This window comes from Echiichthys vipera, assembly GCF_963691815.1.
Source record: "Echiichthys vipera genome assembly, chromosome: 19".
Lineage (NCBI taxonomy): Eukaryota > Metazoa > Chordata > Actinopteri > Perciformes > Trachinidae > Echiichthys > Echiichthys vipera.
Window position 1 is genome coordinate 21,706,070 of NC_139844.1, and position 14,110 is coordinate 21,720,179.

The 14,110-nt window shown below is 44.0% G+C and overlaps 1 protein-coding gene across 1 annotated transcript; it reads left to right on the plus strand.

Moving 5' to 3' along the window:
- Positions 1–293: 293 nt before the first annotated feature.
- On the plus strand, positions 294–12,656 carry LOC310962272 (E3 ubiquitin-protein ligase pellino homolog 2). The gene is made up of 7 exons (XM_083934676.1): positions 294–572; positions 5,638–5,767; positions 6,226–6,327; positions 6,745–6,942; positions 7,672–7,857; positions 7,974–8,179; positions 8,321–12,656. The coding sequence occupies exons 1-7, from the start codon at positions 493–495 to the stop codon at positions 8,703–8,705; spliced, it is 1,287 nt and encodes a 428-aa protein (XP_083790802.1). The 5' UTR covers positions 294–492; the 3' UTR covers positions 8,706–12,656.
- Positions 12,657–14,110: the final 1,454 nt, after the last annotated feature.

Sequence of the window (14,110 nt, forward strand, 5' to 3'; positions counted from 1 at the left end):
TCATGTCCCGTAGGAGGGTCCGTGCTCAAGTGCGTGGCTTGTTTATTGAATTATTAATTCGTTTTCACCCTTCAAATCACCAGTACAGCATTCGTGACCAATTAAAACCCCGACAATGACGCGTTTCTATTCGTATAAGTAATTTTAAGAACTATTTTTGAGGTTACATTTTGAACGTCCACCCCCCTACAATACATGGTACGGCCCACTCCCTGCCGTTAGCCGTTGTTGTATCCTCTATGCTACTGAACACATATGTTGAACTAGATGCTAGCTCCGAAAGCCATGAAAAGATGCCGCGTTCACGGGATTAAAACACTCAAACAAACAACGAGAAGTCTGGAGAAACTTTCCCCAACTGTGCCCAAACTTTAATAGACTTAACAGCCCGCACCACTTCCCCTCAGTTTCGAGTGTGTTAGCATTGTTTTATCTCACCACTGTTGCCCCTGGACGCGTTTTCTCCTTCTTCTCCTGGAGCAGTCCAGTCTGATGAATTCACCGAAAAAAGACGGAGACGATGATGTGCCCGTTAAAGACCCGGTGAAATACGGCGAATTGGTCATTTTGGGGTAAGTGTTTAAACAAAAATTAAACAATAAAAATGTGTAGGAGCGAATTAACGTGTAATATGCAGCACGATAAAGCAACAGAGGACGTGCTGGTTCATGTTTAACCCACTGTTCTTAAAGAAAACCCCATTTACAGTCGTTTTCGGGTGGTAAATCCACCATAGTAGCACGTTTTTAGCTAATTTAATGCACACCGCCGTCGTATACTACCAGTCTATGGCTGTGTAGTAATGTTACAAACTAACTTTATATTAGAAATAAAAGCATAATCAATGAAACAATTAGTGAAGGCATTGTTTTCACATCATGCGTGGTGCGTTTGAGTGCAAAAGGTACAAGATCTGCTGTGGCCACATAGCACATAAGGCTACTACGGATGTAGCCTTTTTTCATCAATGGTTGTAGTGGGGGTAAGCAGCGCTGGATTGCTCAGGCTGAAAATCCCAATGATGTCATACTATGCTGGATCTCGGGGTTGCTAAAAGTAGCACTGAGGATGATATCATTGTCTGAAAAATACATGAATCTTGCCCCTAATATGAAGTTATAAAGTCTCTTTTTATTGCAAATGTATAAACGTCGCAGCCAGATGACCATTCATGCCCAGGAAGGGGGAGAAAAGCCTCTCTGGATCACCAGCACACACAAGCACACAGTAGGCAGGATGTGCTGATGACAGCCACCAGCTTCCACAGCATTTCCACCCTACTGTGCAAGGTCTGCAGGGACCAGCAATGCCACCACACACACACACACACACACACACACACACACACACACACACACACACACACACACACACACACACACACACACACACACACACACACAGACCTCCCTCTCGCCCTGCAGAGCTTCCTGTGTATGCCAAAGATAACTGACCTAATGGCCTATCTCTTCCCCTCTGGCTGAACATGGAGTGAGGAGGCTGTGGCCCGCCTGCAATGGAATACTGATTAGTCGTCCTCATCGTCATCTGACTTTTTGAACAGAGCGGCCCTTTGACACCCTCGGGCCTGGATAAGGAGTTGATAGTTTCTTATTTTGAGGTTTTGGGGGGGGGGCATGAAACTTCAATATAAACGTGCTCTGCGGTGTGCACCGTGATGCTTAATGTGCCTCATTGATTGAGGGAGGAAAATGCATTTGTATTAACTCACTTTAAAACCGTAGGGATTGAGGTTTGGTTTTATGTTGTTCTGCCAGAGCGGTTGGCAGTGGTGGTGACATCTCTGTGGTTTCGAACAAGGGCTGAGTGTTGTGGGGAAAATACAATTTGCTAGGACACCAAAGACTTAAGTAATTGCTGTTATTTTGTTATGTGACATGATGTTAAAACGCCACATTCTGAGTGCAGTGGTAGATAAAACAACATTAATATGAACATTATTACATAGGGGATCCCGTGACCAGTTTGTGTGTCCCCAAACATACAGCAGGTAACTCTGACACCCGTTTGACAGAACGGGCTGTTCTTTCTACTGCTTCCTGTCAGATATCATATTTTCCTGGACTGTTTAGCGCAAGTGTGGTTTAACTTTGCATCTGTCAGCCTTGGTGATCACATGCCCTGTGTGGTCGATGCCTGCTTCACTGCAGGCCGTGTGATCTTTGCAGTGGCTGTCTGCCATCTCTCATTGCCTGAGTTAGCCTGGACACCATGTACTGTACAGCGCCACCCCGTCCGCCCAGAGGCCCGGCACAGCTCAACTCACCCATAACCCGCTCTCATCACTATGCAAGCACCCTCTCTGTATTTATCTCTTGCACACCTTTTTATCTCACCCGTAACCCCTCATAACTCTGCCTCTGTCGCAGTCCTCCATCTCTCGCCCAGTCCCTCCACACAGTTTTGCTGAGGCAGGCTTCCTCGGTGGCTCGGCCTCAACGAAAATAAACTCTGCGTCGAGGGGCAGAAGGAGTGAATATTTCATATTGTGCTTTACGATGTGCGCACATGCGTGATGCAGGCCAGAACTGCCCAGGCAAATCTTACCTTGCGGAGCTGCTCTGCCATTGGCCTTTACCCTTGAGCGGCCTATAGCCTCGTCTCTCCGCCCTTCACCCTCTTGTTTCCCTGGACCTTCATCTATTTAGCTTTAGTTTTTTCCATCTCTACTACTCTAGCTCAGTTTCTGTCATGGCGTGGGCCACCTTTTCTGTTTCTATAAGCTGATTTTCTCCCCTGCGCCCTCTTATCCTTGGTGCCATTTCATATATTCTGCCTTTTAACCAGATCCCTCAGAAGCCCGTCCTCACGTGTCTCCGTTTCCTGACCCAGACCTTTTCTTGTTAGCCCAGGTCCAGTTTAAACTGACAGACAGGGCCACGGGGGGAGCAGGTGGCATTGAGTTATTTTCTGTGATTATCACAAGAAAATGTGGCCTATTTAAAAGGTTTTTCCCCCGACTAACATACCCGATCCTCTTACCAACATCCCACTGAATGCCTGTCCTGATCCGCCCTAGGGGTTTTTAGCCACAGAAAAGGAATTTTGCTCTTGAAATTATGAGTATGACTCATTTAAAATGCAAATTGTCATCAAACTTCCCATAGGTGCATACAAACGTAACGACCAAAAGCCAATTTACAGATTTTCCAAACAAAATGAACTGCTAACTTTTAAATTAAATAAATGTGCATCAACCCACTGTGATTTTCACTTTGCTTTTGGTACAACTCGGACCAGAAACTGATCACTGACTGGTTTTCTATCTTAATTCCCTGCCATCTGTTCAGTTTGTGTCTTATCTGGTTAGAATTGTGAACAAGTTATTTTATTTCTAATTTTGTACAACAGATAACTCGTGCTCATGTTGAGCTTCAGTTCATAATTTGAATACATAATAAACGGATTAAATAAAAGATTTGAGAACACATTGTGACACATAGCATGGCATTGTACTGCTCCATAAATGTGTTTCTTACCTCCTATAGAGAGAGATCATATAGGTGATCTCTGATATTTACATCTAAACTTATGTATACTTTATTAAAACCACAGTTTTAAATAGTCGGACATATCATAAACGTAAAAATGTTCACAATAGGCCTGCAACAGTTACACCATTGATTAATCGGACGGTTATTTGCACGATTAATTGATTAACCACTTGTAAATTTTGAGTTCACATATTTAAATGTTTGGCTGAAAGTCCGAAAGTGACCAAAACATGTCTGAAGTTGTTTGTCTCCCAAATTTGTAATGGTGAAATGAAGAAATACAAAGACATTTTTGCAACGTCCAGCAGCTTATTGGCGTTTTCATTTCATGTATTAATGACTAAATCAATTTCCATAATTATCATTGAGAGTGCTTGACGAATCACTGATAGTTTCAGCTTTATTGTACAAATACATTAAAGCAGTGAGTGGTTTCTTCAGCCCACAGACCAGATGCCTTCTGATCTGATCACGTTGAGGGCCAGTAAAGACTGTCAGTGTCCCTCAAAGTCTTCCTGCCCGCTGGGTATCCCCTGAATAGTTTTAATCAGGACCATGCTCTGCTGATTAGCGAAAAGCCTAAAACCCACATACTACCTTCTGTGAACTCACTCTGTGAAAATGATGTTTCACTCTGCTTCGACAAATTGAGGACAAAGGCAGTATTTCAGACAGCACCACCACCTGAGAGGTTTTAACGTCACTCCTCACTTATTTTTTTATTAAAACACGATAACTGACATCATCGTTTCTAGGGCAACATCTTCACTCCCAATATAGGTCGTCTCATACCTCAGTAACAATATATGACATGATAAAGCGTGTTTGTCTGGTAATTCAATATGTAAATAGTCTGTATGTAATGTGGGAATTAAACACTTGGCGAATGAAAAGTATCTGAACAGTATTTTCTTATTTTATGAAGAACTTTAGTGCAAAATGAACATGACATGGAACAAGGACTTTATCGCAATGTCTGTGTGGGTTTTCTCCGGGTTCTCCGGTTTCCTCCCTCAGTCCAAAGACATGTACGTGTTCGGTTCATTGATGACTCTAAAATTGCCCGTAGGTGTGAATGGTTGTCTGTCTCTGTTCGTCTCTATGTGCCCTGTGATAGACCGGCGTCCTGTCCAAGGTGGACCCCGCCTCATGCCCGATGTCAGCTGGGATCGGCTCCAGCCCCCCCGCGACCCCGACAGGGACAAGCGGTTGAAGATGAATGAATGAATGCATGTAACGAAACCTGCTCTCATGTGAATTCATGGGTTATGTAACCCAGTTGATGTAATTGGCATTATACTGTTTGTTAATGTAAATTTGATAATGGAACCAAAACTGTGTCCCAGATACTTTCTGAGTTGGATGAACGTAATTGTGTACCACATATTTCACAATATCATTTCCACTGAAAGACAACCAAATATCCAGCCCTGAGCTCTTCTTTAAAAAAAGTAAAAAGCTTCGATATTGACTTATTAAACTCTGAAGGTCTAGGATGTATTATTTACCACTCTCTCAAGAAGAATCAGAATTTTTACGTCTGTTTCTATTAATGAAAGCGAACCTTCAAAGTAGCGTTCAGCATCGTAACTGGAGCACTCACTCAAGGTTTTATGGTTGATCCCATTGTGTTGAAAATGATTCTGTCCTGCTGAAAATGCTTTTTATTGTAATAAAGAAAGAGGTTAGACGTAGAGTGAGCTCCACCTCGGTAAACATGGGCGTCAAGTACGAGCTGATTGAGTGAGATCAAGTGATAGTTGTCCTTTTCGTTGAGGTTCAGCATTTTAATATGAATCACGAGTGGTTAGAGTGTGCTGCTCTTCAAAAGCATCTACCATAATGTAGCTGTAAAGATGCATCATTGGAGTTTGAACACTAATTGCACTTGTTTCTTCAGACATCTTGACACCATCAGTGGCAGGTTATTCATAGCTTTAGTTGTTTAACGGATCATAAATACAGTATAACAAGATATCAGTGTTTTTCCCATCTTTAGGCTTTCTGGAATGAACAGGCGTGATCTTGTCGTCTGAGTTGTACTCTAGTCTAATCCCGATTAACTGAGAGTACTGAGAGTGATGAACTTGCGTCCGTGCTCACGTTTAGTTTGTCTTCACAGGTACAATGGCTCTCTTCCAAGCGGAGACCGCGGGCGCCGAAAGAGCCGCTTCGCTCTGTACCGAAGGGCCAAGGCCAACGGGGTCAAACCCAGCGCCGTGCACATCCTCAACACACCACAGGACAGCAAGGTACGTGTGTGTTTGCATGTTTGTGTGTTACATTAGACTTCTTCCTGTGACTCCCTGTCGTCACTCATAAATGAGCCAGGGGAAGGATGACTAAGCGTATGTGGGCTGCATTTCCTTCCTCCTTCCTCGAGTGTCCGTGTGTGTGTGTGTGTGTGTGCTTGCGCCTACATACGGGTGCATGGTTGTATGATTGACACATAGTGGTGAAGTAATAATTAGATTTATATTTTCTTTTTTTGTTGATTTTGAGTAGATTTTAACACATGCTGCTATCACATGTAACATTATTATTATTTCATATTTAATAATGTTCTTATGACGATTAAATATCCATAATCATCCAATGGATATTTGAGTCACAGTACGTTTCAGTCGGATGTATGTTCTGTTAAGAAAATGAAAGACTTTTTCCAGAAGACGAGTGCAATCAGCGCTGCTTGTTGGTGTTGTTGTTGCAGGCGGTCCACAGCAGGGGACAGCACAGCATCTCTTTCACTCTGTCCCGTAACCAGACAGTGGTGGTGGAGTACTGCCATGACAACAGCACAGACATGTTCCAGGTAATCACCAAGGAAATCAACGTTTTCATGCATCCTCCTTTAAATAATGGCTCCTAAAATATGCTCTTATGTAACGCCATCAAAGGAATTTCTACAGTAGGTAGATTATTTTGGTTCTGTTGTGACCGTTATGTATTTAGAGTATTGCCTTGTGTGGAAAACATCCAAGAAAGTCTATTTTTACACAAAAAAAGTTCTGCTCTTATAATAGTATCACAGGTTTATTTAATTTCCAACAAATGATGACGTAACTTTTCACCCACAGTAATAAAAGCCACAATCACAGCTGGCTGGGGAAAAACAATTGTAAACCCCACATTAAGCTGCTGTGTAGTTCTCATTTTGAACACTTATTTTGAATATCACATTAAAAGGCTTTTGTTTTGATGAATGCCCTCTCTGTGCTGCACCCTGCAGATCGGACGCTCCACAGAAAGTCCCATTGACTTTGTGGTGACAGACACCTCCGGAGGGGGGAAGGAGGGGGAGGACCCCTCCATTGCTCCCAGCACCATCTCACGTTTTGCCTGCAGAGTGGTGTGTGAACGCAACCCACCTTACACCGCACGCATCTACGCCGCTGGCTTTGACTCCTCCAAAAATATCTTCTTAGGGGTGAGTAGACTGATGACCCAGCCAACATACTGTAGGTTTCCAATAGAAAGTATAGTTTTAGAATCCACATTGAAGTCATTTAAAGGTCCCATACAATAAGAAGTGAGATTGCCATGTCTGATGATTATATGGTTGACGTGTTTTAAAAACACTGTGAAAGTATCAAAATGCTGAATCCACAGAAAAATGCCTGTACTCAGAACGAGCCATCAGGACTTCTGTATGGTCTACTTCTATACTACATATAGGTAGAAAGTACGACTACAGTGCTGTTAGTCATTCCCCGGCCGCAATGATGGTGCAAATGTTGAGAGTGTGGAGGATCAATCAGAGCAGACTGGACTTTTTCAGGCGGAGGGCTTAAAGACACAGGGAGTAAAGCAGAGCGTTTCAGACAGAGGGTGAATACAGGTATGATCAGGGACAGTGTGAGAAAAATAATGTGTACTTTGAACATTGAAGCTGTTCTAGGACTGGTAGGGACACACCTGATTCGAATGATTTGCTCGTTATCAAGCAGCTGATGCTTGTCACAGTTTGATTATTGTTAGACTCAGGTGTGTTAGGGTAGGGAGAAACCTAAAACACGCAGGATAGTGGCTCTCCAGGACCAGAATTGCCCACCCCTGTTCTAGGAGAAAGCTAAAATACAAATATAAACCTGAAAATTAACATGATAGGTCCCCTTTAATATACTCATGTGCTGTATCTCCTGTCCGGTCACCACAGGAGAAAGCCACCAAATGGAAAAACCCTGATGGGCATATGGATGGTCTGACCACTAACGGGGTTCTGGTGATGCACCCGGAGGGGTTCCCAGAGGACCCCAAGCAGGGTCTGTGGAGGGAGATCTCTGTCTGTGGGGATGTTTACGCCCTCCGGGAGACTCGCTCCGGTCCCAGCCGGGGCAAGCTGGTGAGTCACACTATGTTCACCGTGTCCATGTTTTGCTTTTGGGCCCCACCCAGGTTGCGAGGTGTATTTTTGGTTTGACTGTAAGCATGTGTCTGTCTGTGTATCAACCTCTGCAGGCGGAGGGTGAGAGCAGTGCACTACGTGACGGTTCCTTGGTTGACCTGTGTGGTGCCACCCTGCTGTGGCGTACAGGTGAGGGGCTCATGCGTGCTCCCACCATACGTCACCTGGAAGCACTTCGCCAGGAGCTCAATGCATCCCGTCCCCAGTGTCCTGTAGGCCTCAGCACACTGGCCTTCCCCAGCCTGCCACGCAGCCACAGGTGGGCGGCACAATCTGTCTCAAAAATCTTTTCTATCTGGTTGTTCATCTTGTTTTATCTCCAGTAGCCTGTTCGTTAAAAAACAGAAACTCTTTATGTATTAGCTGAAAACACTGACACTGTGTTGATGTCTCACTTCAGCCTTGAAGAGCGTCAGCCTTGGGTCTACCTCGCTTGCGGCCACGTCCACGGACGCCACGACTGGGGCCAGAGATCTGAGGGAGTGGAGATGCCGGGAGAGGGCGAGGGTTCTACAACCCGGCGAGAATGTCCCCTGTGCAGGAGCGTCGGCCCCTATGTACCCCTGTGGCTGGGCTGTGAGCCGGCTGTGTACGTGGACGCAGGAGCTCCCACTCACGGTTGTGTGCCGTGCGGCCACGTCTGCTCAGAGAGGACAGCCAGGTACTGGGCTGAGACCCCGCTCCCCCACGGGACGCACGCCTTCAGACCCGTCTGCCCCTTCTGCTCCACTGCCCTCAGCACCCCCGGCTGGACGCGGCTCATCTTCCAGGGCCCCATCGACTAACCGCCGCTACTCAGCAACCTCTATCACAGTAACACAAAGATGCCTGAGCTCCATTCATGTCGCAAATGTTGGTCAGTGTTCAGTACGGATAGGTTATTATTAGGAGAGCTTGTCATGTTCATGTTTTAACAGCATGTGTGTCGCACATTCTGTATAACAAACACTGTCCAACGCTGTTACTGAACGCAGCTCAAAGCCGAATCATTCCCCTGGTTTATCCTTCAGTGCGTTTTGATCGGTTTAAGATCTGGAGAAGATTCTGCTGTTTTCCATTCTAACCAAACACTAGCTGAATCCACCGATCACATCCTTCTCATATATATATATATAATTGCATATACGCAGGAGCTTAAACAATGCTGCTTGACCCTTTTACAACATTTATTCTCACTACATTATCAAATGACACAACCTTTCAGGATGTAACAAACAGATCTAAACACATTTATTTGTGTTTCAGAAGCCATGTATGGAATGACAAGTAGCTCTTTGCACAAAAGAAAGGAATGGCCTTTTAACTCAGTCGATCTGCAAGCGTCTTACACGTCTGCAGCACCCGTGTGCCCTTAACTCAGCAAACCGCTGTCTCTTGCACTTCTCAGCCCGACGCCCGACCACTAATGCATTTCTAAAACGCGTTATTGTAATTGTTGTTCAATGCTGCCACTCATCAAACAATATCTCAGCTCCTGCAAAAAATCCCCTTCGTACATTTGCTCTTCCCCATCTTCCTTTATGAATGAGCAGCTGATTTATATTCACAGCTGTATTCTCAGCAGGCCGTATTACCTGCTTACGGTAAATGTGGGAGGTTACAAGGTGAGATCAGAGGCTTGTGCTCGTACTCAGTATTTCAAGTTCCTAGTGATTCATGAAGGGAGATGTGCACTTTTCATCTTTTGTCTTCATGCATCTTTTTAGTGTGAAATCTATGCAGAGAGACCCCGTAAATGAGCCCCCTTGCGTAGTATTAGGTTTGAGTGAAAACCTGCAGACTCTTTGATTATCTCTGAAGCACTGGAGGGAACACTACACGCTTTACCATCGCTCCGCAAAGAATTCACCTCTTCAGGCCAGATCTTCATCCTGATTATCAAGCAGACGGAGGATAAGCACAGGCTGGGAATGAAAACTGGGTAAAAATCCACTTCATAACGCTCTACAGCAATAATAGCACTCCCATAGATAAGCTAGATGTTGTGCTATGTTTAGCCAGGTGTTAGGTCGGCGGTCACTTCGAAACATGGCTGAGTTGGTTTCCAGGTTAAGGGCTCAACCAGAGGCGTGTTCAATGACCTTATTTCTTTTATTTCCAAATGTGGTCTGTGTGTGTGTGTGTGTGTGATGTAACCAAAGCACTAGAATTTAAAGACGAGCAACTGAATCTGTGATGAAACACTTGACAATTTACATTTGATTTACATTTCCGATGCATTAATAGCCTGAACATGGCATTTAGGCTGCAGAGAGAGAACACAGCAGCTGTCAAGAGCACATTGCTACTTTTGTGCTAATTTGAACACACTTCTGGTTACTGAATTATGCTAAACAGGGTCCATGTTAGCATGGCGGAGTGTCAAAAATGGTTTTGACGTTGCATAACCTCAAAAGATAACCCTTTTGTTTTGTTTTGTTTATTCAAAGAAAACTATTTTGTTAGGAAATGGGGAGGGCTTTATTCGGGGGGGGGGGAGCGGGAGGAATTATTTTAGATGTTCAGTGTTAAAAAAAACAACTATTTTTCTAACTGATAATTGGTTTTAGTTAACTGTTGTTACTCAGTGTAAGCAAGTTCTGTATGTTTCTGAATATTATCGTGTGGTAGATCTAGGAGAGCTTGTGAGTGAGAAAACATTGCCAACACTGTGTCCAACAAACACACACACTTAACACACTGCTCCGTATAAAAAAAACATTGCCCAGACAATGAATGTAGCCAAATACTCAGGCTATGTTTAGCCTTCCCTGGTGCTCATATTGAATGGTCTATATTGTGATACTATTTTTGTAACTTAATATTCTGGTGTAGCTCGGTGAACTCGCTTGGAGAGAATAAAAACAAAGTCTGATAATTTCAATAATAGCCTCAAGTGTGGAAGACGTATAATTGATAATACACGCTCACGTGGAAATTGTGTCTAGCTTGCATGTGCTGAACGTACACATACAGTACGTACACTACACGTACACTTACTCCAAAACTTTTGCACGGTTGATCGCCAACCTGCCGTTCGTGCTGAAAGCGTTTTCCAAGATGTCTTCCGAGTCCTCGGCTGTTAAAACTGCAGCGTTTCTGTTTTGTTTTGGGTTTTTTCTTTTTTAGTTTTGGAAGACCTCTCCAAAAGAAAACAAAATAGAGAGAGAGAGCCTAAAAAAATCCTCATACTTGATAGTTGCGTGACGTTCGTGAATGAGACCTTTCAAATCCCACTTTGTTATACTATGCTAATGTTTCCCACCAAACCAGTTCACTGCAGAGCGACGTACACGTTGACGCTTGTTTCAATTTTGTATTTAGACCGATGCTTAAGGAACGTTTAAAGCTGCAGTTGGTAACTTGTATAAAAAATAAATAAAACATGTCATATTTGCTTAAAATGACATTATATCCCGCCATTGGATAAAGATAAATGACTGTTAAGCTATAAAATGAGAGTTCACTCCAGCCGGTTGTTGTTTGTTTTTAGTTTGGGCTCAACTGTTTTCAACATGGCTGCCATTCTCGTTTTACAGCTAAACAGTGCAGTAAAATATGTTTCTGTTTAACATTTGAGGTCAAAAATATGACGGCGACAGAATCAGGGTTCATATTTGCAGCGCTGCCTCCTTCGATCATTTTCGATCCAGTCCTGACCCTGCGTTAAAAACTCTTGGCTCTGATTGGTTGTTTTCCTTCGGGCGCTGCGGATTCTTGCAGATGCCATTAGCAGCGCGAGGAGGAGGCGGCAGAACGTCATTTGTTCACAGATGATCCGTCTCACGTAGCACTGTCAGGATATAGTGACAGTATCAGCAAGCACGGCAGAAGAATACTTTTATAAAAGTTCCCAGCTGCAGCTTTAAGAGCGACTGAAAGCCAGCCCGCTGTTTTCAAAATGCCGTCTGACGTCTAAATACGAGATTTAAACTCCCTATGGTGCGGTGGATAACTGACGTAGTGTTGATAATTACTGTAGCTCAGGATTAGTGATTTCACATTCACAGCTGGCGAGGCCTGAAGGAAGCCTGGTAGAAGACACTTTCAGTCAAAACGTAACTGAAAAACCCGTAAACTCGGATGTGAGAGTGATCATGTAATGTAAATGCCAAACCGTAGAGGGCATACCGTAGGGTAGATCGCCACAGGTCTAGGATCAGTCACATACGGGTCTTGATAAAAGGGGTCAAGGCACAAACGGGCTACGTAAACATCTCGATCAGGTGCCCTTTACTAAGCACGCCAAATCCAATGAATTCTGCTTTTGAAGATAATATATACGATTTAATGTAACACCGTTGGCATGTGGATGGAAGAACCGTTGCAGCACCCTCATTGGCTTCTAGTTCATAAGCTGATATATTTATTTTAGCTACTTTTTCCTTTTTTCCTTTCCATTGTTTTGTTCTTAATTTGAACCCTCTTTGGGTCGTAGGTGTCCATATGCAATTCCCTCTCCCTTGTTTCTAGATTTTTGGTATCTGGTCATTTTTTTCAGATACGGTATTTTAGGATTTGTTTGATACCACCAGTAACACCCTAACTTTTATTATGTTTCAATTTACAAAACCTCAACCTCTTCAACTTATGAACTCATCCTACTAATAGGTGAGCGAGTAGCTGACGCGTAATATACAGCGTAAAACCTCACAGTTAATAATGCATTCCTTTTAATACATCTGTGTTATGTACAGCCGTTTTGTATTATTTTATATCATATTCTTCTGTAATCGTCCGGTGCACAGACAATCGCTATACACATGTCAATAAAACTGTTCAAAAGATGAATGTGCTCGCGTCTCGTGGCTGATTTGTAAATGACAACTTCTTCTTCGGGGTGTGAAATGCTTTCGATTTTGCATGAATCCAAGAATGTTCCTTTTACACAGAATGAAGTTCATTGGGTTTTTATATGAATAAGTCCAAAAGTGCACCTGACGTGTTGCTGCCAACAGAGGGCGCTCTCTACCTGCACTGAAGCTGACAGCAGGGCGGGCACACACACACACACACACACACACACACACACACACACACACACACACACACACACACACACACACACACACACACACACACACACACACACACACACACACACACACACACACACACACACACACACACACACACACACACACACACACACACACACACACACACACACACACACACACACACACACACACACACACACACACACACACACACACACACACACACACACACACACACACACACACACACACACACACACACACACACACACACGCGCGCGCACACACACACACACAGAGACACACACACAGAGACACACACACACACACACCAGGGGTTGCTCTTACTTGCATCACCTCTTAAAAACAATAAACCGTTATAATGAGCAGTTTTGGCAGTCACGTTCATCACCACGCAAATGTTATAAGATGCGGCAAATGTCTGCAAAATGACACAACTCTGGATTTTAAATAGCACTTTAAAGGATTTACGTTGTTTCCTTTGAAAAGTGCTCAGGACGTCTGCTGAAAGGCTCCTGAAGCCCTGCTGAGAACAGTGTTATTCACAAGTTTGCTCAGAAACCATTTTGCTCTTGAACCGTGGGGGAGAGGCTTTTTTTTCTTTCTTTCAGAGATTATGAAGCCTGTTTCATGGGTATCTCCGTGCCACGCTACGTTTAATGTCTTCCAAAGAAAGGGAGAGCGAAAAAGGAGGTTTTCACATTTAAAGCATAGAACTTGATTAAGGGAGCACTCACACTTGGCCCAGATGATCCGTGCCGTGCTTTAGCGTGATTGTCCCCCCCTGCCTCTTCCCCTCACGACCCAGCCCTGCTTACACTCGCATAACTTGAAATGATCCGAGGTTCGGCTCGACTGCTTCTTGGTTATACGTCATCACTCCTCAGAGATTCAACCAACTAGCTGTGATTCGTGCTTGGTCACCGTACAAATAGTGTGTGAGTAGGCCCTAACAGTTCAAAAGTTGTTTTTCAGCATGTCCTTGATGCTTTAGGGTGCACTCACGCTGTCCATACGTACCGTGCCCTGTGCTTTAGGGTACTTTTCCCCCCCTCCCTCTCCCCTACAGTAGATGGTGGTTGACACGTATGCAGAAGCTGACAGGAGTACGTATACAGAGGGGGGCGGCAGCTAAACGTATTTTAACCACGTACAAAAAGCTAAAAAAATCCAGTCTAAAGCCCTGTTCA